At 39.6% G+C, this 26,980-nt stretch overlaps 1 protein-coding gene across 2 annotated transcripts in view; it reads left to right on the top strand.

Annotated features, from left to right (window-relative positions):
• LOC125632399 (desmocollin-2-like) overlaps window positions 1-17,885 on the top strand; it is a 41,197-nt gene extending 23,312 nt beyond the window's left edge. Inside the window, exons 10-17 of one of the 2 annotated variants that reach the window (XM_048840524.2) lie at window positions 1,283-1,542; window positions 1,649-1,782; window positions 4,202-4,417; window positions 8,989-9,213; window positions 11,158-11,279; window positions 13,491-13,718; window positions 14,586-14,631; window positions 14,714-14,840. In XM_048840524.2, coding sequence (XP_048696481.1) covers window positions 1,283-1,542; window positions 1,649-1,782; window positions 4,202-4,417; window positions 8,989-9,213; window positions 11,158-11,279; window positions 13,491-13,718; window positions 14,586-14,621 — 1,221 coding nt within the window. In that variant the 3' untranslated portion in view covers window positions 14,622-14,631; window positions 14,714-14,840. Of the gene's footprint in view, window positions 1-1,282; window positions 1,543-1,648; window positions 1,783-4,201; window positions 4,418-8,988; window positions 9,214-11,157; window positions 11,280-13,490; window positions 13,719-14,585; window positions 14,632-14,713 lie in introns of both variants that reach the window. The other variant, XM_048840523.2, reaches the window with a different exon arrangement.
• The last annotated feature ends 9,095 nt before the right edge of the window (window positions 17,886-26,980 follow it).

The following is a 26,980-nucleotide window of genomic DNA, read 5'->3' on the forward strand; positions in this document are numbered from 1 at the left end:
ATTCTTGCCTTTCTACCTCTCTGTGGCTGTATACACCTTAGTTCCTGTATATGCTTAGGTCTGTAAAATAATATATAGGTATTATTTTACAGATAGGCAATACAAGACAAAGAGAGGATCACAATTTCTCCCAGGCAAGACCCTTAACCTCTCTGTCTCTCTGTACTTGGAAAATGTAAAGCTCTTATTACGTGCAGATAACTGCTACCTTCTACTCGCTGGCCCACACATGATAACATTTCTAACAATTCTGCAGTGAGGATTCTGTTTTAGCTTAAGAGTTAACACTATGCTTTCCTTATAATGTCCATACTTGCTGTATGGAACATGGCTTCATCATATTTGTCCTCTTAAAGAGGAGAATTTTTTATATTGGAAAGTGTGAGGTAATCAAAGCATTTCAAGAATGTGTGTTTTTTTAATCAGTGTTTATCAGTATTTCTGCATGTGTAAAAGCAACCTGATATCTCTATTAGTGTTTATAAATGGGAGGCTTACAAGGTGAGATCCGCCATTAAAGACAGCCTAGATGCCATGTACAAAAAAAAAAAACACTAGTCATACCAGCTGCACTATAGGTTCAGAGGCTCTTACTGTTGTTGAATTCTCACTAAGCACCTATATGCCTTTCTAATAGGAAAGGATTCTTGACTTGTGGCAACAGACAGGAAAGGTAGCAAGTATTCTAGGAAGAAAGTCAGGGCATGTCTACGCTTAGCAGCACAGCTATGATGCAGCAGCTATGCCAACATAGCGTAGACGCTTCGTACATCAATGAAAGGTGTGTTTCTACCAATGTAGGTAATCCACCCCTTCAAGAGGCTAGGTCAATGGAAAAATTCTTGGGAATTAAGTCAACCTAAACACAGCACTCAGGGTGCAAAATTGTCCACAGCCCTGAGTGGTATAGCTAGGGCAATCTAATTGTTAAATGTAGACCAACCAGGCCTCGGTTACAGAAATAAACATACTTAGTTTTCAAAGTAGCCCTTGAGGTGGAGAGAAGCCCAATAGAGTTACAAATATAACCTTGTTTTTTGGTGCTGCTTATGCCATGCTAGGGATTCCACTTATTTAAGAAAAAGAAGCTGGTACTTCCTGAAAATCAAGCCCTTTTAAGGTTTCTCAGGTGGGACACCCAAGAATTGAGCACCCAAAATAATTAGTCCTTTTCTAAAATCATGACCATGTATGACTTGGTCTCTTTTTATTGTTAAAAACTGTGATGAGAAAATTTATAGCAGGTTTTGGTTAATTTAATAGACCTAAATTTATTTTACAGGGATTGGACTATGAAACCGCCAATCTGAGGATACTTGAGATTACTGTAGTTAATGAGATACCTTATGCAGTAGTACCATATTCAAGTGCACTTCCCCAGGGCATCTGTACTGTTAGAGTTATCGTAGTAGATGTTGATGAGGGACCAGTATTCAATCCTTGTTTGTTACATATAAGAATTGACGGATGCGCGACAGTTGGAACAGTGGTTGGCAAATACCTAGCAGAGGATCCAGAAACAGGAAATAGTGAAGGCATAAGGTATAAATAATTTTATTATACTAGTTTATTAAATATACAGCATTTTGGGGGATATGGGGAGATAAGCATTGTACAATTATTTTTTAAACACTTTTATTTTTACTAGCTATCGGATAGCACCTGGCCAATGCAGCTGGATCACCATTGATGAAAACCTAGGCGAGCTCAGAACTACTACACTTTTTGACAAAGAAATGGCAGTCAGGCAGTGCAATATTACCGTCCTTGCAATAGACCGAAGTGAGTACAAATATTATATGTATAATCTATTTGGTGTATAAATGAATCACACGTGCTCGTGTGTGCACACAAACATTCACGGAACTATGTCACATTAAACTATTTTTCCTCTAAACCTGCAGTTGATTGTAATGGAGACAGGCTTTTTACCATTGCATTTTTTTTGGGAGCGGTAATTCCCGTCCTCCAATAGGAGGAAAAGAATAATAATTGTTCACAGGGACTGGGAGTAGCTGTTCTAGTTTGAGCAACTGCATACAGCTTTCAGGGCCAGATTTTCAAAAGTATTCATCACTCGCAGTTGGGGCCAGATTTCAACAAGAGCTCAGTTCTCATTTAAAATACATTGATATTTATTTTGAAATATATTAAATCTGATACTTTCATTGGTGAGCACTTTTTTTTTTCTTTTGATTTTGTTTCCTTCTCTATTCCCAAATAACCCTCCTCCCCACCAATCCCCTTGATGGTACAACAGACAGCCATGAGGTTGGCTGGAGGGGGCAGGGTGGAATCAGGATGTCATTCTGTAAATACAGAATCCCTGTAAAGCTTATTTTTAATCTTCTGTTTGATCCCTTGCAGTCTAACTAGGAAGCATACAAATTAAGAGCACTTTTAAGAGTAATTTTGCTTTACTGTTCTTTTCCCCCCCTATAATATATTTGTTTTCTCTTCTCCAGTACCCTACTTAAGGCTAGATTCTGAAACTTTTCTCACAATAAGTAGTACTTACTCTTATTAGTAGTCCCTATTTTATCTGGGATTACTCAGACAGATAAGTACTACTCATCATGCTTAAGGGTTGCTGAATCAGGTTCTCACTCTAAAACTGATTTTGGTGTTGAAAATTAACATTAAATTAAAGGATTACATGTTCTCTGTTTCTGATTACACAATTTATGTGTACTCATCTGTATCCTTGTCTTATCCTAGGAAAAGACATCATTGAGATAAGCTAATGAAGTACCCTTTTTGTTTCCCAAATGCTTAGTGTCGCTAGTAGAAAAGGAGTACTTGTGGCACCTTAGAGACTAACAAATTTATTTGAGCATAGGCTTTCGTGAGCTGCAGCTCACTTGATCTTCAAGGTAAATTTAGTGATTGCAGCCCAAAGACTTAAATATTTTGGTGTGACAATATGAGTACTATTAGAGGCATTAGAACATGCATTTCATATTGAAAGCAAAAATGCATTGAACACAGTGTCAGGATCTAGCCCTTATCTGTTAAAATCTGAATGGGAATAAATTTAAAGTTCTTCACATTACTTTGTAAGCAGAACCTGTACTTAAAAAGTTTAACTAACTTTGATGCAATTGGATTACTCAAAATTTACAATTTAAGTTGCTAACTGTAAATGCAGTATATAACAGTGAGCAGATATATCTATAAAAGGAAGCAGTAAGAAATAATTTGACTTCAGCATTCTGCATATGCAAGTCCTAGTCATTTCTGTGGAGGTTACTAGATAACTTCAGGTGTTGACAGTGGGTCAGTTCAGCTAAAAGGAGGATTTTACTGGTGTTGGTGGCTGTTGTCATAGGTCTGTTGTATGGTGATGTGGCATTGCTGCATCCCATCACCAAAAGATGATGCAAGGGAAAGAGGAGGGACAATAGAATTGTATGTGAAAGGAATTCACATTCCCAAGCAGGACCATAGCCAGCCAAACAAAGTGTGTGCACATCAGCATGTGGAACTGTTTGACCCCTGCATCCTGGTGCACCAGTCTCCCACTTTTATAAACACCATCGTTTAGGTTTGATCAGGATGGAGAATCTGTAATGATGTAAAAACAGATATTGGAGACTGGGGACAAAGGCAGAATTCTTTCCTACATGATTTTGAAATACGCTGTGGAATAGCCTGTATTTTTAAAGATCTCATGACCATTCGAGACAGGGATTTATCATACAATCTATTTATGAATGATTCCTCTGTCTTTCTTCCCTAAAGTGGAGATAAAGCTCCCAAATGTAGGTTTCCCTGCTCCTTGCAGCTTTGTTTTTGGAAAGGTGGGTGTGGGGGCAGCAAGAGGCAGATTTTTCTTTAGAGGAGCTGAGTAAGAGAATACCAATTGGAACACCTTTTTCCCCTCCTATCAGATGCTGCTATACCTGCTCCCAGAAATGCTGGGTCTTCTTTCTCCGCTCTCCCCCCCCCCCCCCCCCCACCACCACCGGCAAGGCATCAGCTTCTGATTTCATTTCACAGTCCTCTGGCTATTGAGCCCTTGCATCAGCAGCCAAGGGGAAATCAGTGCTCCTATAAGCTAGGGGAGAGGTTGGGAAACTCCCCCTCTGCTTTTACTTTTAAATCCTGGGTACTAGCTTGGATCAGATGAAACCACAGAGTTTTAAAACGTGGAGAGCATTAAAAGTTAAACAGCACTGAAATTATTATTTCTGTCTCCTAGGTGGTAAAACAGGTACTGGAATGATGTTGGCTACTATAGATGCTTGCAACAGATATTCCCTCATCTTGACTCCAAGAGACTTCATAATATGCAGAGACCGAAAACCAGTTTGTATTACTGCAGTCAATCCTAATGACTATCCCTATTCTGCACCTTTTAGATTTGATATTTCTGACAGGAGTGTGGGTTCAGGATGGCAAACAATACAACACGATGGTATGCAATATTGTGTATTCTTTTTAAAAACAAGAATATTAATAGTATTAATTGCCAGATTTATTGTATCTTTTTCAGTAAGCAGACTTGTGCTACTTCTTTGTATTTTTTGACATACTTACAATAAGTATTTGGAGATTATTCATAGCATACCAGAGTCGCAGAAAGCGTGCAAAAGTAGCAAAACAAGAAAGAAACCAGAATGATCAAATAGAAAGGTAGGGTTTTTTTAACCTAAAAGATATCCTTCAGAAAATGGAAGTCCGAGCAATAAAAAGGAACAATGCAGGCAAAAAGTATGTAAGTTAGGAGGACTAAAAGCAATTTTGAAGAGCAAATAGCCAAATGTCTGAAAACAAATAGGAAGATTTTTAAATATAAGCAAGAAAACTGTAAGAGGTGGGTCTGTTGGATTACAACGGAGTAAAGGGGACACTTAAGGGAGAATAGGGACATGGCAGAAATGCTACGTTTCTTGGCATCGCTCTTCACCAAATGAGGAAGTTAGGGAACCACCTACTCCAAACTAGGGCCAGATTCAAGTTTCCTTTGTAACCCCCTAAACAGAACCCTCTATACAGTCCAGCATTGCCCCTGACGTGCAGCCCAGTGCTGCCCTCCTGCACAGCCCCCATCTGAGGGTACCTGGAATAGAAAATAGATGGAGAGGCGCTCCAGAGAGCTCTGTGCTCCAGCTATTCTGGCTTTGGAATAGCCCATTTGCAGCAGTGGGGAAACACCTGTAAGTTACAGCAGATACAGGGGCAGCTCTAACTACTCTGAGAGCCACGCTGGCACCTTGACCAACCCAGAAATAGGAAGGTGCAGAGGTGGATGGTGTCTTCTGAGAGGCACAGCACAGAATCTGAATCCCACTCTTTTCAGATAATAAAGATGAGATTAAAGTGTCAAAAGAGGAGGTGATGGAATAAAGTGAAAAACACAACAACAAAAGTCACCAGAAATGGATGGTTTTTAAGAATGACATGGCCAAGCTGCTAACACAGATATACACTATCTCTTTAAAATGAACGGTTATGCTGGAGGATTAGAAGGTACAGCATGTTATACTGGAACTAGTCAAAAACAGATGGAAAAAATTGCAGACCTGTGTTTTTCCCTGATTTATTTCCTGTATTTCAACATCTGTAAGATCCAGCCTTTTCTCTCTCTCTCTCTCTCTCCCCCTCTCTTCCCCACCCCCCAAGACATCTATAATTCTTGTTCAGGCCCTCACCACATTCTTTAAGTACTAAAACCTCCTCCTCTCCAGTCTTCACAAATGTCACATTGCCCTACTTATATGCATTCAAAATGCTGTCCCAATGATCATTTTCCTAGTTTGTCATTTCAGCCATTCCCCCCTCTTCCCCTTTTCTCATCTCTCTCCTTCTCCAGTAAGTCAGACACAAAAATTACTTGTCTTCACTTAAGACCTTTTACTTTAGACCCTTTCTGGTCTATCTCACCCTACCTATAAATCTTATTCATTTATTGAGATGTCTCTTTCGGCCTCCATTCTCCCAATAAGGAAGGGTTGCCCATTTTTGTCAGATTTTCCAACAAACACATTTGTGGATTTGGAATTAATTGAGAAACTTAACAGTAGCAAGTCACCGGGACCAGAAGGCATTCATCCAAGAGTTCTGAAAGAACTCAACTGTGAAATTGCGGAACTGTTAACTATGGTTTGTAACCTGTCCTTTAAATCGGCTACTGTACCCAATGACTGGAAGGTAGCTAATGTAACGCCAATATTTATGAAGGTCTCTAGAGGTGATCCTGGCAATTACAGACAGGTAAGTCTAATGTCAGTACCGGGCAAATTAGTTGAAACAATAGTAAAGAATAAAATTGTCAGACACATAGAAGAACATAAATTGTTGCGCAAAAGTCAACATGGTTTCTGTAAAGGGAGATCATGCCTTACTAATCATAGAATATCAGGGTTGGAAGGGACCTCAGGAGGTCATTTAGTTCAACCCCCTGCTCAAAGCAGGACCAATCCCCAATTTTTGCCCCATATCCCTAAATGGCTCCCTCAAGGATTGACCTCACAACCCTGGGTTTAGCAGGCCAATGCTCAAACCACTGAGCTATCCCTCCCACCTAATCTATTAAAGTTCTTTGAGGGGGTCAACAAACCTGTGGACAAGGGGGATCCAGTTCATAGAGTGTACTTAGGTTTCCAGAAAGTCTTTTACAAGTCCATCACCAAAGGCTCTTATGTGAATTTAAGTTGTCATGGGATAAGAGGGAAGATCCTTTCATGGATTGAGAACTGGTTAAAAGACACAAAAGGTAGGAATAAATGGTAAATTTTCAGAATGGAGAGGGGTAACTAGTGGTGTTTCCCAAGGGTCAGTTCTAGGACCAATCCTATTCAGCCTATTCATAAATGATCTGGAGAAAGGGGTAAACAGTGAGGTGGCAAAGTTTGCAGATGATACTAAACTGCTCAAGATAGTTAAGACCAAAGTAGACTGAAGAACTTCAAAAAGATCTCACAAAAAAAGTGATTGGGCAACAAAATGGCAAATGAATTTTAATGTGGATAACTGTAAAGTAATGCACATTTGGAAAAAATAACCCCAGCTATACATACAATATGATGGGGGCTAATTTAGCTACAACTAATCAGGAGAAAGATCTTGGAGTCATGCTTGGATCGTTCTCTGAAGATGTCCGTGCAGTGGCAGTCAAAAAAGCAAACAGGATGTTAGGAATCATTAAAAAAGGGATGGAGACTATATTATTGCCCTTATATAAATCCATGGTATGCCCACATCTTGCGTACAGATGTGGTCCCCTCATCTCAAAAAAGATATATTGGCATTAGAAAAGGTTCAGAAAAGGGCAAATAAAATGATTAGGGGTTTGGAACGGGTCCCATATGAGGAGAGATTAAAGAGGCCAGGACTTTGCAGCTTGGAAAAGAGGAGACTAAGGGGGAATATGATAGAGGTATATAAAATCATGAGTGGTGTGGAGAAGGTGAATAAGGAAAAGTTATTTACTTGTTCCCATAATATAAGAACTAGGGGTCACCAAATGAAATTAATGGGTAGCACACTTAAAACAAATAAAAGGAAGTTCTTCTTCACTCAGCGCACAGTCAACCTGTGGAACTCCTTGCCTGAGCAGGTTGTGAAGGCTAGGACTATAACAGGGTTTAAAAGGGAACTGGATAAATTCATGGAGGTTAAGTCCATTAACGACTATTAGCCAGGATGGTAAGAAATGGTGTCCCTATCCTCTGTTTGTCAGAGGGTGGAGATGGATGGCAGGAGAGAGATCACTAGATCATTACCTGTTAGGTTCACTCCCTCTAGGGCACCTGGCATTAGCCACTGTCAGTAGACAGGATACTGGGCTGGATGGACCTTTGGTCTGACCCAGTATGGCCATTCTTATGTTCTTTCTCCAGTGCCTACAAGGAACTCCCCGTAAACATTCTCAAAGCCATTTCACGTTTCCTCCTTCAAACTCTCCTGTACAATGATAACTACAAAAATTTGACTGGTTAGGCATGCCTTTTGATGCTGTTCCCAATCATCGCATTGTTACCTTTAGGGGCATCAAATTTAAAACTAACAACTTTGTATTGTGTATCTGTTTCCTTTTAACATGTGAAACTCACTGCCACAAGGTATTAATGAGACCAAGAGTTTGGAGGGATTAAAAAGTGATTAGAAATTTATATTAAAAAAAATCCAGAGTTTCATTAGACAAACTGAAATATTTTAGAAGGGATATACATTTTCATGTCTCAGGGTAAAGCCAGCCAGTAACCGATGGGAGTTAGGAAGAAACTTCTCTAGTGGGCATCTTCCTCGTTGTTGTCCAATATTGGTTTCTTGCATCTTGCTGTAAGGCATGTAAGACATCTTTCTGTAAGACCACTCATTACCAGAAAAAAGATACTGAACTAGGACAGCTCATCTGATTGATTATGGCAGTTCCCATGTTAAGGAATGGAGGAAGAATTTAATTAGCTTCTGTTTCTTTAATAGAAAAAGACAACAGAATGTCCCTTCATCAGGAGCACAGGCTGGCATCTTCACTGTGAAAACAAATATCATTTTAAATCGGTAAAACTGAAAACAAACAGTAACAAAACCTACCAAAGTTTCATACTAGGGACCTTCAGAAGAGGACAATTCAGCTCTCACTTTTCATTTCCTGTTCTTAATCATCAACAAAGTATACTTAGAGAAGGGGTGTAAATCTTAGAAATATTTTTTGTTGTCCATGTCAGTGATAAAACTTAACTGTATGGTACAGCACAGAATAATTGCTTTCCTATCCAGTAACTGAAAGCTAGAGAATTAAGCTCCGATCCTGCAGTGAGGTTTCTGTGGGCAGACCCTTACCCCTGTACAGTGTCTCACCTACTTCATTTAATACACCAGTGGCTTCAGCGGGTCTTTATGTATTTAGGTGATATAGTCCACCCACGTGGATTCCTTTGCAGGGCTGGAGCCTTTAGAAATTTCCTTTGCATCAGTTACAGAGAAAAGGTAACAATTGTTTTAACAGTCAACATTACATTTGTTTTGTCTTTTTTGCAGCTAAATCTATGTATCTTTCACCAAGGGATGGTATTCCATTTGGAATATATACAATTCCTATCAGCGTGAGGGATAAAGTAGGAAGACAAGGAACAAGTGTGGTTAAAGTTAACTATTGTGATTGTATTACTCCAAGTGATTGTGGTGTTATCCGACAAAATGCAGCTGTTACTCTTGGTGTATGGGCCATCCTTGCAATGATTCTGGGATCACTATTACTGCTATGTAAGTATGTTGGTACTTTTATATGAAATGCAAAATATTATCTTTTTAAAATTAGATACTAGAGTCTGTTTCAAAATTGATACTGCCTCTTCTATTAAGATTCTTACATAGCCTGCGTCACCATAGTATCTGAGCAACTTCCAGAACTGTGTTAAATGATGTGACTAATATTTGTCACTTGTGGTTCTTTTCTTCTCTCTTCTTCCCTCGGGGGAGAGTTAATGTTGGGATTTTGTATAGTTATTTTTAGGGCTGTCAAGCAATTAAAAAAATTAATCACGATTAATCACGCTGTTAATAGAATACCATTTATTTAAATATTTTTGGATGTTTTTCTGTTTTCAAATATATTGATTTAATTACAAAACAGGATACAAAGTGTACAGTGCTCACTTTATATTTTTTTATTACAAATGTTTGCACTGTAAAAAACCAAAAGAAATAGTATTTTTCAATTCCCTCATTACAAGTACTATAGTGCACTCTCTCTTGATCATGAAAGTTGAACTTGTGGGAGATAATGTTGCCTCCTTCTTGTTTACAATGTCACGTGAAAGTCAGAAAAGGCATTCGCATGGCACAGTTGTAGCCAGCGTCGCAAGATATTTACGTGCCAGATGCACTAAAGATTCATATGTCCTTTCTTGTTTCAACCACCATTGCAAGGACATGCGTCGATGCTTATCACAGGTTCTGCTGGATAACAATCCAAAGCAGTGCGGACTGGTGCATGTTCATTTTCATCATCTGAGTCAGATGCCACCAGCAGATGGTTGATTTTCTTTTTTAGTGGTTTGGGTTCTGTAGTTTCCTCATCAGAGTGTTGCTCTTTTAAGACTTCTGAGACCATGCTCCACACCTTGTCCTGCTCAGATTTTGGAAGGCACTTCAGATTCTTAAACCTTGGGTTGAGTGCTGTAGCTATTTTTAGAAATTTCACATTGGTAACTTCTTTGAGTTTTCTGAAATCTGAAGTGAAAGAGTTCTTAAAATGAATAACATGTGCTGGGTCATCATCCAAGACTGCCATAACATGAAATATATGGCAGAATGCGGGTAAAACAGAGCAGGAGACATACAGTTCTCCCCCGAGGAGTTCAGTCACAAATTTAATTAATACATTACTTTTTTAACTAGCGTCATCAAGATGGAAGCATGTTCTCTGGAATGGTGGCCGAAGCATGAAGGGGCATTCAAATGTTTAGCATATGTGACATGTAAATACCTTGCAGTGCTGGCTACAAAAGTGTAATTCAAATGCCTGGTCTCACTTTCAGGTGACATTGTAAATAAGAAGCGGGCAGCATTACCTCCTGTAAACAAACTTGTTTGTCTTAGCAATTGGCTGAACAAGAAGTAGGACCGAGTGGACTTGTAGGCTGTAAAATTTTACTTTGTTTTGTTTTTGAGTGCAGTTATGTAACCAAAAAATCTACATTTGTAAGCTGCACTTTCATGATAAAGAGAATGCACTACAGGACTTGTATGAGATGAACTGAAAAGTAGTATTTCTTTTAGCATTTTTACAGTGTAAACATTTGTAATAAAAATAATATAAAGTGAGAACTATACACTCTATATACTGTTGTAATTGAAATCAATATATTTGAAAATGTAGAAAAACATCCACAAATATTTAATAAATTTCAATTGGTATTCTATTGTTTAACAGTGCGACTGAAGCTGTGATTAATCCTGATTGATTTTTTTTGAGTTAATTGTGTGATTTAAGTGCGATTAATCGACAGCCCTAGTTTTTGCACACCAGAATATTTAGAGGTTTCAAATTTGCCAGTCACTAATCACACTTAGTATTTTATCTCCAGACACAAATCCTAGTACTTTATCAATACGGGACTGTGTGCACATATTCCTCTCAGACATATACAAAAATCCAGTACCTTATACTCAAGATGCTTTTTCATTTTATTTTCCCTTATGTAGTAATCCTGATTACACTTTGCAGCTGTTATGGCACGGGGGCAGTGAGTAAACATGTGACTGATGATTTAGCTAATCAGAACTTAATTATATCAAACACAGAAGCACCAGGAGAAGAGGTGATGGTGAGTTGTGTGTGTATTTATTTAACTGTAGGAACATGTAATGAAGATATTGTAGTTAACACAGTATGACATGGAGACGCTTTGCAAATTTGTGAATCAGCGAGTAAGTGAAATAATAAAAAGCTAGGATAATGCATTAGTAAATGTATTCATTTGAAAAGCATGGTTTAATTTTTAAATAGAGGGATGGGTTAAATAGGAAAAGGAGCATGGGGCTCAACTCTTGATGAGGTGGGGGTGTAGCAGAGGGAGACCCGGACAGGCTGTGAGGACATGGACAAAAGAGTCTCATAACTAGGACACACTCCTCCATAACCTGGAATTAAATCCAGAAATCCTGAGTCCTTACACATTCCCCTGCTGTAAGCAAGTATATGAGAAATGCACTGGCAAATTCTCCCTCTCCCCCACCTTTGGTGGCTGGTCCGTACAGGGGATAACGGCGTGTAACTGCTATCAGTTACTCTGTTAGCTCAGATGGTTAAAAGAACATTTAAAGTTGTAAAATCAAGCACTCAAGTTTGGAAATGCCAGAATTGCAAGGGGAACATTCATTTGGCAAAATGGCAGTCACTAAACACCTGAAAAAAGAAAAGGAGTACTTGTGGCACCTTAGAGACTAACCAATTTATTTGAGCATGAGCTTTCGTGAGCTACAGCTCACTTCATCGGATGCATACCGTGGAAACTGCAGCAGACTTTATATACACACAGAGAATATGAAACAATACCTCCTCCCAGCCCACTGTCCTGCTGGTAATCAGCAGGACAGTGGGCTGGGAGGAGGTATTGTTTCATATTCTCTGTGTGTATATAAAGTCTGCTGCAGTTTCCACGGTATGCATCCGATGAAGTGAGCTGTAGCCCACGAAAGCTCATGCTCAAATAAATTGGTTAGTCTCTAAGGTGCCACAAGTACTCCTTTTCTTTTTGCGAATACAGACTAACACGGCTGTTACTCTGAAACCTAAACACCTGAAGCGTCTTAAAGCTGGGCTCATGCTGCTGTAGTAGCACGGCTACCACCATGGGAACACCTAGGAGCTGCCAGAGCAGTTGTGCCATTGGAGATAGGAAAAAAGAGCCAAGTCTCATCCCTGACCTGACACCGTTTCAGTAATCTGCAACACCCGCACTTTCCAGGAGGCCAGGAGGGAAGGAGCGCAGAGAGGAGAAGAAAAACCTGACCAGGTTCTCCTCTTCCCCCTCCAAAAAAAATCAAAAACCCTAAATTGCCATGGCTTAGCCTAGTTCCCCTTCTTGGGACACTATGCAGGGAAGGAGCTCCCCAAACTGATTGTGTGAGTGGAGGGATGAGTTGGAGGGGAGGTGAGAACTGAGCCAGGGCTCTCCACACCCAGCCACCCTCAGACTCAGTCTATCCCCCTCTGTGGAATAACAGCCTTCTGCTGCTACCTAATGTTTGCTCAAGTAATATCAGTCCATGCTGAAGGCTCTGGATTCAAATCATAATCATGCATTATTAGGGTGTATGGTGAGGTGTTACAGTAGCAGTTTTTTCCTATTAAAAATTTAATGACATTAAAAATGTTAAAATGTTACTTAGGTTTCAAAAAGTTAGGAAATGTCAGATTTATGATTGTCTGTGTAACTTTAAACTGGCCGCCTTGTGCCTAGGCATTGCGAAAGTCTTTAATTATGTGATCATATAAAATTTTTTTCTACAGGACTCCAGCCTCATTCAGTGCAAAGACTGAAATGCCCAAGGGAACAGAATGAAGGTTGCACAAGCAACTATAAATTTGGCTTTGCAACTTTAGTGCTTGACTTTACAACCTAACATTATTTTATTTATGTATATTTTATTTATGTAACTTTATAGTATACTAGCAAATGATCTATAATATGAAAGTATCTGAGTGCTTTTTGCTTCTCAAAGTAGTCCTTGTAAGAGGCTCTCTAAACTATGTGCATATAAAGGCCATCAACTGCCCATGATTTATGCACAAACTTCTTTTAGGCATCAGTGAGAGTGCTGAGCATGGATTCAGTACAATACTGTATGCACACAGAATGAGACATTTCAGTTTAAGCACTGACCGTTTCCAAGTCTTGTATCCTTTTTGAAGTGATATGTCCGAAAGCAAAGGTGATAAAGAAAAGGAAATATTTCTTTGTTAGAAAAATTTACACCTGGAGTATTTTGGTAAGATTTTCCCCCCCCACCCCCACTATTATCTTTGCTTTTAGGATCCAAATATAATTCCTCTACAAGCTGCAACTGTAAATTCTTGTGATCAAGGGGTTGGCATGGGCACAATAAGACATGAAGTAAAAACTGGGGGACAGAGTTTTGAAATGTCCAAAGGAGGACATCAGACCGTGGAATCAGTCAGGGGATATGGACAGTCCACGATGGAACAAGGCAGATACTCATGCTCAGAATGGCAGAATTTCATGCATTCTCGTCTAGGTGAAGTAAGTATTTTAATATTTGTCTCCAGTATCCTGCTGTTTGAAATTACGACAGTTCCCATTCCTTCCCCCCCTCCCCCCCGTGCATGATTGTTAGACCAATTTTTGAACAAAACGAAGACAATCATTTAACTATCTCCAATTACCTCCAAAGAGAAACACACCAAAACAGTTTTTAAGCAGAACTATTACTTTCCATTTAGAATGAGACTGCTGTGTGTGTGTGCACAGATGTACTTGCTTTTGGTCTAACTGTCCATTGTACTGATTTTATCTAAATGCTTCCAAGTGATAAAATTTAAGGCCTGATGTATGTGGTGGACGTATTGCTGTGCAACATTAGAAAATGTATGTACACCATGAACTGAAAACCCAAGTTTTATGTATAGGGCTCTACCAGTTTCCCGGCTGTGAAAAATGTGTCACGGACGCTGAAATAAGCCCTTCCCTGTGACTCTGATCTTCCCATGCTACTGGGAGTGCTCCAGGCTGGGGAGTGACAGGACTTGTCCATCCCCTGCACGGCTGCTCAGGGAAGGGAGAAATGAGATCAGACCCACCTCCTGGGTACCTTTTGGGTTGGGACCCCCATGGTTACAACACCATGAAATTTCAGATGTAAACATCTGAAAACATAAAATTGACCAATTTTAAAATTCTCTGGCTGTGAAATTGATCAAAATGGACTGTGAATTTGGTAGGGCCGTATTTGTGTAAATCATGCTTTTAATCTTGTTTTCAAATGGATTTAATTGTTTAACAGGTTTCTTCACATTTTATTGTGTGTGATCACTAGAAAATGATTTTTGTTAAATACTTATTTTATAGTATGAATGATATAGACCAATCATGTGCATTTTTTGTATGTAGGAACCCATTAGAGGACACACTCTGATTAAAAATTAAACAATGAAAGGTAAATCAAAAATTATTTTTATGCCATATGTTTAGGATAACAGTTTAAGAAAACTAATAGTATGTTTTTTCTTTTTATGCAGAAGGTGTATATGTGCAGACAGGATGAAGAAAATAAGCATTCTGAAGACTATGTCCTTCCATATAACTATGAAGGAAGAGGATCATTGGCTGGTTCTGTAGGCTGCTGCAGTGATCAGCAAGAAGAGGAGGTGCTTGACTTTTTAGATCAGCTGGAACCCAAGTTTAGGACATTAGCAGAAACATGTGTAAAGAGATAAATGTGCCTGTCAGAGTACTGAAATCTGTAAATAAATGGTATTGTCGTGCTTCTCAGAGGATAGATATTTTTAAACTTGAATGTAGCCGATTCTGTGTTTTATTTTTCTGGTTTTTTTCTTCCTTCTTGCTAAGGGAAGTGGTTTACAAAATATATTTAGGGTTGTTATAAGGATGTAAATCCTGCATTAATTCAGCAGTATATAATAGATTTTTGATCTGTACTCATTACCTATGCTTTAAAGTTTATATCTTAGGTGTTTCTTTTAAAATTATGTGAATACAGTAATATTGCATTCTACTTAGCATTGTATTTTCTGTTGTGTTTACTTTTAATACAAGACTTAGTGTATTCCTTATTTTAAGTATTCAAATTTTTTCTTCTGTTTGGCTTGAGAGGTGGAAAGCTTTATTTCATTCATCCTTTTTCTTAGGAAAAAATAGTGTATATCAAAATAACTAGTTTTAATGTCTTAGCTGTACAAATTGAGATCCAAGACTTAAATTTTACAAGTAAAATTTCAGACCAAGATACTAGAGGATTACATTGGAAGAAATTTTGTTGGATGGAAAACAAAAAGAAAAATGAAAAACCAGTATGTATTGTATATACGTTACAATATTCAAAAATATATTTCCTCCTATTGGACTAGTGCCCACCAAATGTACTATCCCAAGGGATGTAGATAAGTATTGTATGTAAGCACTTTAAGTAATACACTTGGAGATCATGAATTCAGCATATAGGGATAACTATTGTAATGCAAATGAAGTACAATAGACACCATATCTTGAACTCCAAGAGCATTACTTATCGTCTTGTTCTAGATATAATTTGTTCCTCAGCTGTTTGAGCTTCACTATAACCACATCAGAGATGGTGAATATTTCCTAAAGTTTTATACAATGTGGCTACTCATGCCTACTGTAAAATTCAGGTTAGGTCTGTGTCGCTGGAGAAAAAAGGACCCCCAAGGCAAAGGAGGCAGTGACAGCTTTATTTTTAATCGTATTATGGAATCGGTCATTTCTTTCTGTGAGCAGAACTGACAAAATATAGCATAAAACTGGACACAGACGGCATTGACGAATTTTTCTTTAAAAAAAATTCAAGTATGATGCCCACTGTTGTGGACGGTAAATATCCTACTATTTATTAATATGAGGAGTTTACAAATATAGACCCTTTAGGAAAATGAACAATTATATTGCACAAGCATAATTAAAGTTGACATATTAAAATACTTTAACACTGTATATAAGATTGTGACCTCATGATTGTGATAGTAAGATATAAACCACCAGTTCCTGAATTCAGTAAGTCTTCAGCTGGTTAATATTTGCTATACTGGGTAAATTATTCATCTTTTCTGTGCTCCCAAGATTCTTTTGTGCATTAAATAAATTTCCCTTTTATTATTTAAAAAAAGAGAAACTTAAGGGTCTTTTGTTTTTTTTCTAATGCTGCTTTTCGGAGTTGCTCTGTAAACACGTGCCTTAGGATGGAAATTGTTTTTAACCTGTATTATATGATTTTTTTTTTTTTTAAACAAGTTATCCATGACAAAGGGTCATGTTGCTCTGAGTCTGTGTGGAGAACTGCCATTGATGACCATGAGAATTCCACACATGAATACAAGTCAGTGCAAAACCCTAATTGTCTAAAGAATTGCAAAAGGTAGATACAAAGCTTTACACTTTAAGTAATATTTTATCTATCAGACTGTAAGTAGACTTCAGAATATTTCTAATAAGACCTAATTGTGATAGTCTTCACAAGGATGAAAATGTTCAAGGTATTCTAGATTATCAGTAGTGTGTTTCAGTGCAGCTGAATTTACACTGAGCAATGTCTGCTGCCAACACTAAAGACAAGACCATCACTGACATCAAAGATTTTAATAAGATCGAAGGTATTCTGAACTAATCTTGTTACAGTAAAAGTAAATCCTGATGGCATTGCTACTCACCCACACCAGTGAGTTTCTTTGTATATTAAGGGCCAGGTCCTCAGCCAGTATAAATTTGGCATATCTCTATTGATGCAAATGGAGCTATGAGCCTCACACCAATTGAAGATGAGGCCCTAAGGGACTTAGTATTATCCTCTCTGTTTTCATATACAGTATCTTCAATGTTAGGTGTAGATATTTTAAGATGACTTGATTTCCTCCCCCCTTTAGAATCTTTTATTTTTTTTAGCTATAAGAAAGCCTTTGACTCATGAGGGTCCATGGTAAATGTAACCACAAACAAAAACCCAACCCACCAGTCTTTTATAAAACACTGGATATAAAAAGTAAAATTCCAGAACTATGTTTTCATTATTCAAGAAGACACCAGAACAGTACTCTGTTTAAAAATCAGGGTCCAAAAATATTCATCCTTGGTGTGACTTAATTGAGTGTATTGGAGCCAAAAGCATGTTACCAATCTAATTTACATTCACCATTTATCCTGTTTGATTATTTTGTACATTTTTACTCAGCTTGGACAATTCAATTAAAATGAGTCAGTTTCACTTGTACATTGCTGCATGCATTGCTTGAATAGCAGGTGAATGTTTAAATCCAAATAAACCATTTTCCATTGACATTACTATTCATTTTTGTCAAGTATTTTTGTTACTACCAAGCCTAAATGTGTTCCCATTACATTTGGTAACCTTATGCTAAAAACGGGAATAGCCTAAACTAGGAAAATAACTTTAAAATAGATTGTCTAATCTAATTTGAGAATTTGTATAAACCGTAAGATTTATAAATCTTAAAACACTTAACTATTAAAAAATTGCACTAAGCACACATTATTTGAAAATGTATACTTCACTGATTGTTACTGTCTTGGATGACTTGTTCTCTCCAACTAGGTAATTTCAAAACCTGTCTAGTTGTGTAAACATTATTTTGTTTAATGTCGTCTTTTAAAAAAATTGTACAACAGTGAGTAATAAAGTGGATTTTTGGAAAATAAAAAGACTGCAAAAGTAGTTCATTTCTTGTATACTAGAAAAAGAACAGATGTAGACCTGAAGTTGCTATAGATTTTAAGCCTTGTCCACACTGAACTAAGGACAGTGTTGCTAGAACCTTTTCTGTAACCACTGTGTCCAAGTGATATTTTTCCTGCGGAGATCTGCTCTAGTCAAACAATGCTATTTACTACTCCCTGGGATATTCTGTGCTAGATGGTTTTTTTTCTTTTTTATAATTGTGACATCAGTTTCTTTTTATATTTATCAATTTAATTTCACAGTTGTGGGAAATTATTTAATGACCGTAGATGTTGAGATTCAAAAAGTTAAAGCTTTGTAACTGTTCAAACACAAATTCTCAACCTCATGTAAACATATACACAGTCAACAGACTTAAAGGTCTCAAGCAACTTTTTTCTTAATTCTGTGAATTTTGATGATTAGCGGTGGAAATGTTTTTTAATCAGTTGTCGTGTGTATAGGTAAATTGACATTTACTGATAAAAAATCTAATCCTTCCAAGCATCTGTAGCATAGATTGTGCTAGCCTGTAACATGGTCGTGTGTGGGAGGGGGGAATGAAACTCAGTTCATGCTCGTAAGGGAAGTGGAGATAGCAGCATGCCAGCAGCAACTGTATTTAAACATGGTGGTTGTTAGTACTACACTCCAAGGCTGTACACATTTATATAGTAGGTGACTTCATATGTGAACAGGCTATTGATTGCTGAAAGTATCAGATGGTACATAACACCTGATCATCCATAACCATTCTCACTAAAATCATTTAATTTCATTTTTTCCCACATATCCTTTGAGAATATCTCTTTGCACTTACCTTGTTTAATTAGAATATATTATATAAAACAAAAAATTGAAGGTCAAAATATGACTCGGAGCCCCTGGCTTGGGAAGAGCACCAGCTGCTCTGATGGCAGTGGAAGGATACATTAGTTATGTCTATATAAGGCATAATACCCCTAGGGATATTTTTAAGTAAGTGTGGCCTGCCCTACTCCCAGTACTCACCTTCTAGTACTTCTCTCTACAGAGGTGGGGAGGGATAAGGTCCCGGCCACACTACTCCTCTACTCATGTAGGCCCTCTCTGGAGCGGTGTTTACTGCTGGCAACATGAGCTGGCCCGTTCTGGGCACTCCTGATTGGAGCACACGCATTATGGCATGGATATGCTGGGTGGAGGGGACTCTCCACATCTTCTCTTGCACCTGCACAAAACCAGATATAATTTGGCTTTAAGTTTACAATTTGGGTCATATGCCGTTCATTTGAGGGAACTGAGCAGTGGCAACACTACAGCCTGGACTGGACAGAAAAAACTGCACAAGGAGCTTGTAATTCATATTCTAGAATTGTAACATAGCTAGACATTTTGCCTGAAACATAACTCATTTTAAAGGGGAGGAGGAACACGTGAAGAGAGAAAAACTGGTTTGATTTGATTTTAATAGGGCAAGCCATTGACCACAGTCCGATAGTTCAAATGAAATTGTTTTTGCTAGAAAGATAAGAGATCATTTAATTTGTCGTCAAAGCCAGAGTAGGCTTTGTAGTAAAATAAACTACAGTTTGATTACATGTTGCTGTTGTTACAAATTTCACTTTGATTTGATTTCGGAGGGAGATACTTTCAGACCAATATTTTGTTATAGCTCTGCAGTTGCAAACATAGCTGCTGCTACCAGAACCAGCCAGTTTAATTCACACACAGGAAGCATTAAAACCTATTTTTATATAAACTATACAGACAGACTTGGTTGACTTAAAAAAATCCATTTGAAAAATGCCTTGAACACAAAACATCCTGTTGCTTTTTCTAAAGCAGGGTCTTACAAATGCATACAGAATCTGCTAGCTTTCTTACTCTGGATCCACTGTCAGGTCTGGAGCTGAGCTAGAAGTGGTAAACATCAAGTCTGAGCAGGTTGAGAACGTGTGTACTCTTTGCTGACACAGTTGATTTAGAATCTAGGGCAGCTGATAGCATCACACTGGGAAGAAAGAGTTCCCATTAAGAGTTGTGGGGATGAAGGCAGAGCACTCATATCAGAACTGGGTGGCCCAAATTTAGATAACGTAGTAATGAGCAAGTGTTGCTCAAAGCAGTGTGAAGTCAGCTTTAGACAAGCCATGTTGTGTATCCACTAGCTACAGCTCTGAGCGTGAGAGTCTCATAAAAAGTCTTTTAAAATAGCCAAATTTATTTTTAAAATGTTTTCAGATTTGATTATCTAAATCAAAAAAAGACAATGGCAACTTTGCTGAGGCCTCTGAAAAAGCATTTTCCATCTCCAATTAAGTCTTTCTGCTTCCTTTGACTTAAATGGGACTTGGATCAATCCCCCATGCCAGACAAACAGAAATAGGGTAAAGGCTTTGAGAACAGAACTGGGACCAAGCAGAGCGTGGCTCTATCATAATCTTCCTTTATGTGCTAATATCTGTAGCACCTGCCAAAAGTAAAGGAAGCACTCAAAAAGTGCAACAATGAGTGAGGAAGGGGAATCTCAGAGGATGGCTTTCTGCCTATAAGTTCACCAGTGAATGCACAGAAATCAGATTTATCTCTACTTGTTTCTCAGTCTCCATTTCAGAGTCATGCAACCTGTTTCAAAAAGTGATTTGAGATTCCAACATCAGTACATGATGATTTCTGCTTGATGAGATTCAACACTTGTCCTGAACGTTGTTTTGCTGCTACAGGGAAGCCGCCTCTTGCTGTTCAAACATGTTTTACTAACATGATTTAACTGGCTCTAATCAGAATGATTATACTACTAAAATTCCTAAGGAACAGTGATTGCAAAATTTCTTTCAACATGACTAATTCACGAACAAGATAGAACATAAATGTAATAGAACAAACTAGGGATACATTGCGCAACTGATGTTGACTATTGTCATGTGTTAATTAATTTAAAGTAATTACAAGGGTGGTTAGCCAAGACAGAGAAGAATAAAGAGGGAGAGATGAGATTGTTTGAGATGAAACATGCCAATCAAGAAATATGCAGGAAAGCTGAACTAGCCTGCACACATGGTGGTGAAGGCTTCCTCATGCAAACACTCAGTAAGAGGCAAATTGACAGTGTTTCCCGAAATAAGTAAGTGTTGGGAGGATAGGAGGGACTGAATTATTCAATGCCACTCTCTAGGTCAATTCACTTAAAAGCTCTCTCTCTCTTTGATTAAATAAATGTGTTTTATCTTTTATTCTAAAACAATCTATTACTGTGTTCGACTTGAAGTGATTATTAATGCCAGTTAAAGCAAGAAGTTGTTGTGCTTTTGTCTCTTTATAGGAGCAATGGACCTTAATACTCCTCTGAATATTCCAGGAGGGGGTTGGGCATTTCAAGGAAGATAGTTTTGGGAAAATTTGGGACTGGGGGTGTGTTGGGATCACTTGGCCAGTAGTAACCCAGGCTGGTGGAGATGAGAGTGTTACTGTAGCTTCTGGCATCAGCGTTGCTGCACGATGGCTGCTCAACACACAGACATTGAGTGCATGCTTGCGTGCTGGCTGGGAGCATCCAGACAGGGAGCTACAGCAGCAGAGCACTGTAAGGCACTCAGAGTTACAGGACAAGCAGTGACACAACCTCTCACTGGTTTGAATTGCACCCTGACATGTAACCGTATCAGTCCAGTTCCGAATAGAAAATAGCCATACAATAACACCCCACTGTGGGTAGCTTTGTTGACAGTTCCAGCCCAGAACCCAAGCACTGAATGTACATAGAGACAGCATTACCTTCACACCCTAAAAGTAGTTCTTCCAGATTGGGGCTGAGCCACATTTGTGGGATGAGATAGCATGGCTTATCTTCCCTGACACAGCCTGAGCTGTACCTGTTCTGTGGAGAAATACTAGATTAATTTCATCTTCAGGGCTGTCAGTCAACGCCTTTACATAAGCCCATACAGATTTAAAAGAACGAAAACATGGAGGAATAGAGTGCCAGCATGTAGTTCCCTTTTACACTGTCACTGATTTGTTATCTATTCATTCACTCTAAGTAAGAATAAATCTGTAGCTCATGACTGATACAATTCCCATATTCAAAACAAGAGATATTTTTACATTACTGTTTTAGTATAAAAACATAAGAATGCCCATACTGGGTCAAACCAATGGTCGATCTAGCCCAGTATCCTGTCATCCGACAGTGGCCAATGCCAGGTGCCCCAGAGGGAATCATCAAGTGATCCATCCCCTGTCACCCATTCCCAGCTTCTGGCAAACAGAGGCTAGGGACACCATCCCTGCCCAACCTGAGTAATAGCCATTGATGGACCTATCCTCCATGTACTTATCTAGTTCATTTTTGTAACCCTGTTATAGTCTTGGCCTTCACAACATCCTCTGGCAAAGAGTTGCACAGGTTGACTGTGTGTTGTGGGAAGAAATACTTCCTTTGTTTGCTTTTTATACTTAAAACAATGCGTGATTATATACAAATGTATGGCTATGGGATTATTTGTTAATTATTTCCCTCAAGGAAAGACCTAACATTTCTTGTAGGGCTTTAAAAAAAGAAAGACAGAAAAGGCGAAAAGAAAAAGAAGGGAGAAAGAAAAGGAGCAAAGAGAAAAGGAAAGAAAAAAAGAAGCGAGAAAAGAGATATGAAATGGGTAGTTTAAACCTCTTCTTTGAGAGTTTGTTGCCTACTCTGAAATTGTTTCAGGTAGCTCAGGACAGATTTATATCAAAGATAAGCAAAACTGGAATTTCCTAAAAAGCTTTTTAAAATATTACCATAAATCAAAACTCACTCCATATACCTTTACCTGCAATTTTCCTGAAAACATATTGTCCAGTTTCAGGTGCCTTGAAAGAGAGCATTGCAGAAAAATAATACAGGTATATACATACAGAAGTCAAACCCCTCCCAACCACCCCATTTAAAAAAAAACCAAAAAACACTACTAAAGCCGAGGAGTTCAGCAAAGCTACTGTTTGTTCTACAAATCTGGGAAAGATTGAGACCTTGAGCTTGTCCCCAAGGAGAGACAGTGTGCAGCAAGCCAGGGTGTGAATGTACAACACACTAACCTGCTGCACACAGTTATCATGCAGACCCTGCTTCTGCACACTAAAAGCTCTGTAGTGCACTTTGATATACTCTCGTTTCATACAGCAGTTGGTTAAAAGACACTACACAACTTTTAGCTCATAGTAGCATAGTAGGGTCCACAGGGCCAGTTAGAATGGAACAAGCTGGTGTGTGGCAGATTTACACCCCGGCTTTCCATGCACTAACTGACCCTGTAGACAAGTCCATTATGTCTCACCCTGCATAAGGGTCACTCAGCTATGCATGGCCTCATGTGCAGCCCAGAAGAGGAACTGGGTGGGGTGGGGTGGGGTGGGATCATCTATTGGCCCACAACATCAATGGATGATTTCTTCCTCTGAGCCAGTCCATCACATGCTCTTCTTCCTCCCTTTCTCCAGGCACAGACTGGCAATGTGGGGCGGTAGCACCGGAAAAGCCTTATTCCCTTTTCTCCCCTGCATGGCAGCACAGAAAAAGTCATAATCTTGCCCACAGCCTCTCCCCCCATATAGGGTAACATATTCTTGAACCATCCAAAATAATAAAATATACGCAGTGCTGCTAACTCTGGTGATGTTTCATGTTTTTCTTAAAGCCCAACCTCCTTGAGTCATATGATCACATTAGCTCTTAGTCAATAAAAATTAGTGAGTGAACCCTAAAGCCTCAAACCAGAAGGTACATAAAAATTAGTTTTAAAAATCTCATTGGGGGGGGGGGGGTTGGGAGGTCTGACATGTTTTTTGAACAATTAGAGATTGGCAATATCGTATATGGTTTGAAAACTGGCAAAAGGATTGTGATTACAGTGGCAAACATGTATGTTCCTATTGATGGGGTAGATTGTTTAGTGGTATACACCTATATTGTGTTAGGGCCTATCTCATTTAATAATGTAGCCTGATCAATTATTGCAAGTGTGTGTAACAGAGTTATTATAATTATTTTAAACACAGCTTCTTTCCCCAGAGGTGGCTACTTAGAAGATTCTTGTAATTCTTGATTGGGACTGATTGATTGACTGATTGGGGTTGATGAGACAGATGACAGAAATAAGTACAAGCTTTACTTAACATTCAAATAAGTCCACTCATCAATATAACTAAACAGATTAAAGCTACAAACAGAGAGAGAGAGCTCTTAGAATTATAGGCATACTTACATACTCCTAAGGCTTATGGAAAACAAAAACAGAAGAAGTTGGTCAGTGGAGCGCATCAGAGGGCTGGGCCCAAACTAGTTAACATCATTTCAGGACCCTGACAATCCCAAATTTAGGGACCTGATTAAGATCTTTTATACTCTTTGTTTATGTAGCTACTTGGATGTATAACTATATTTACCCATGTTTTGTGACCAAAATAAGGTTTGTACCTGCCCATTTCCCATATGTGTCCATAATTTTACTTCTTATCACTAACCATTTGCGTCAATCAATTTCTTAATAAATCATATACGCTGATGTGGTGTAACTGCCTAATTACTATATTGCAAAAGCCCCCAAACTGTGTCCCGGTTTCAAGATAACTGTTGCAAGCTTGTGTTGTACCTGCCCTTCTAGTCACTTGTTTGCTTCACAGAATGAGAAAGCATAATTCATGGCCAAGGTTATGCCCTTGGGCCTTGTTTGGTTCATTTAAAATAAATCCTTAACATGAATTTATCACACTAGGCCTCACACTAGTAAAACATGCCTTTATATCATAGCAAAGCTTAACAACACAATTATTTATGTCATCCTACTTGCTCCCAGCATATTTCAAGCTAACAGACATTCAAATCTATCAGTATTATACCCCTCCAGTATTTTTACAGAGGTATCACAGGGATTTAGGTCAACAATAACTCCCCTAAGGATCTGGACGAGGAGGTCAATAATTAGCACATTAATGAAACCTACAGATTATAGACCAGATCCAATTCCCACTGAAGACAAACAGGTGTCTCAGGAGTTGCTTTTAAAAGAATATGAATAGTTAAAAGTTTTAGGGAACAGGGAGGAAGACTCACAGAGGCCCAAATCCACAAAGATATTTAAGCTCCTAACTTCACTTGAAGTTAGGGGCCTAAATATCTTTGTGGCTCTACACTTAAATATCTTGCACAGTGCTGTGTTGTGAGAGGGAAGTGAGATTTGCACTATGCCCAAAGACAGGTATTATTCATTTTAAATGGTCTAATCCAGTGGTTCTCAAAGACGGTCCACCACTTGTTCAGGGAAAGCCCCGGGCAGGCTGGACTGGTTTGTTTACCTGCCACGTCTGCAGGTTTGGCCGATTGCGGGTCCCACTGGCCGTGGTTCACCGCACCTGGCCAATGGGGGCTGCGGGAAGTGACGCGGGCCAAAGGACGTGCTGGCCGTCCTTCCCGCAGCCCCCATTGGCCTGGAGCGGCGAACCGTGGCCAGTGGGAGCCGCGATTGGCAGAACCTGTGGACGCAGCAGGTAAACAAACCGGCCCGGCCCGCCCGGGGCTTTCTCTGAACAAGCGGCGGACCGGCTTTGAGAACCACTACATTGAGAGACAGATCCTCATCTACTATAAATCAACATAGTCCCAATGACTTCAATGGAGCTACCCCTCTGAGGATTTAACTCTTGTTTATGTGCATTTTAGGCCACTACTACTCCTTAAATAGGAATGGGTTTGGGTGGGAATGTGGGTACTTCTCTTGATGAATTGGAGAGTTCTCTTTGAGGAAATAGTTACAAGAAGATTATGAAATGTAATTCTTCAGAGCCATGTGAAATTAATCAGCAAAAAAGGAATTAATTGCTAAATCACTATTATAACAGAAAGGGGACAACTCTGTAGGTACCTAACCTCACTCGCTTGGGACCTACATTTTTCAGAGTAAAAGTTCCCTAGGCCCCTATTTTCCTGCCTTTGAGCATGTTCACTGCTGCCTACCTGCCTCCTAAGCCCCAGAATGATCTACAAACTGGGGGAAGACTGGCATTCAGCCTGCTAAGTCATGTATGGGGCCTGCAGGGCTAAAAGTAAAGTGCTGATGGTTGGCTAGGGCTGGACCCTGTGAAGGAAGGGCGGGAGGGAGTGTTGGTTCTCGGAGCCTGGGCTCCAGCTGGAGCCTGAATGTCTACACTGCTATTTTTAGCCCTGCAATCCAAGCCCCACAAACCCAAGTCAATTGACCTGGGCTCTGAGACTCGGTGCCATAAGTTTTCTCTGCAGTATAATATCCCCTTAGGAACCTTATTTTTATACACACACACACACTCACACACACACACACACACACACACACACACACACGACACTCGTTAGGAGCAACATATCAGTGCCCTTTTGCTATGTTGCTCCTAAGAGGTGTCACTGTTATGAGGAGTGTTGTCTGACCAAAGGTATATGAAGCTTTTAAGGGCATTTCAGAAGGGGTGGGGCAGCCATGTTGGGGGGGGGGTAGGAGGGGATGGTGGACCCCCAGGTTTGGGGGGAATGGGGAGCCTTAAGTTTGGTAGGGGAGGCCCCAGGCCACAAAATGCCTGAGCAAGCCCGGCTGCCAGGGACAAGCTGAGGATGCTCCCACTGACAGGGTCATGCTCCACTCTGGTGAGGGATGGATGGCTGGCTGGGGAAGGCACCATGCACAGCATCCAATGGAGAGGGTGGGTGGCTTCTAGCACAGACAGTGGAGACAGGAGGAGGGAAGGGGGACAGGTCAGTGCCCTGAGGAGGAGGGTTCCCCGACCTCTCCCCCTCCACTGAAAAACAGCACACCCACACCCCGCCCCCGGCAACCGAGATGGACGGGGCACTCAGTGCATGGTGGGAGTCCCTGATACTCCCCACTGCAAAATAGCAACCCCCACCCCACTGCCTGTAAGCCAGAAACCAATGAAGGGAGGAGGAAACCTTCCAGCTGCACCTCCGCTGCTTCCCCTACCCCAACATCCCCCTCCCCCCGAGAAAAATCTCTCTCTTCCAGACCCACCCCTCAAAATTCCCCCTTCACAAGATCTTCCCACAGGTTCTGTCAGGCAGGGCAAGTGGATGGGG

The sequence above is a fragment of the Caretta caretta genome, chromosome 2 (genome assembly GCF_965140235.1).
Source record: "Caretta caretta isolate rCarCar2 chromosome 2, rCarCar1.hap1, whole genome shotgun sequence".
In the NCBI taxonomy this organism is placed as follows: domain Eukaryota; kingdom Metazoa; phylum Chordata; order Testudines; family Cheloniidae; genus Caretta; species Caretta caretta.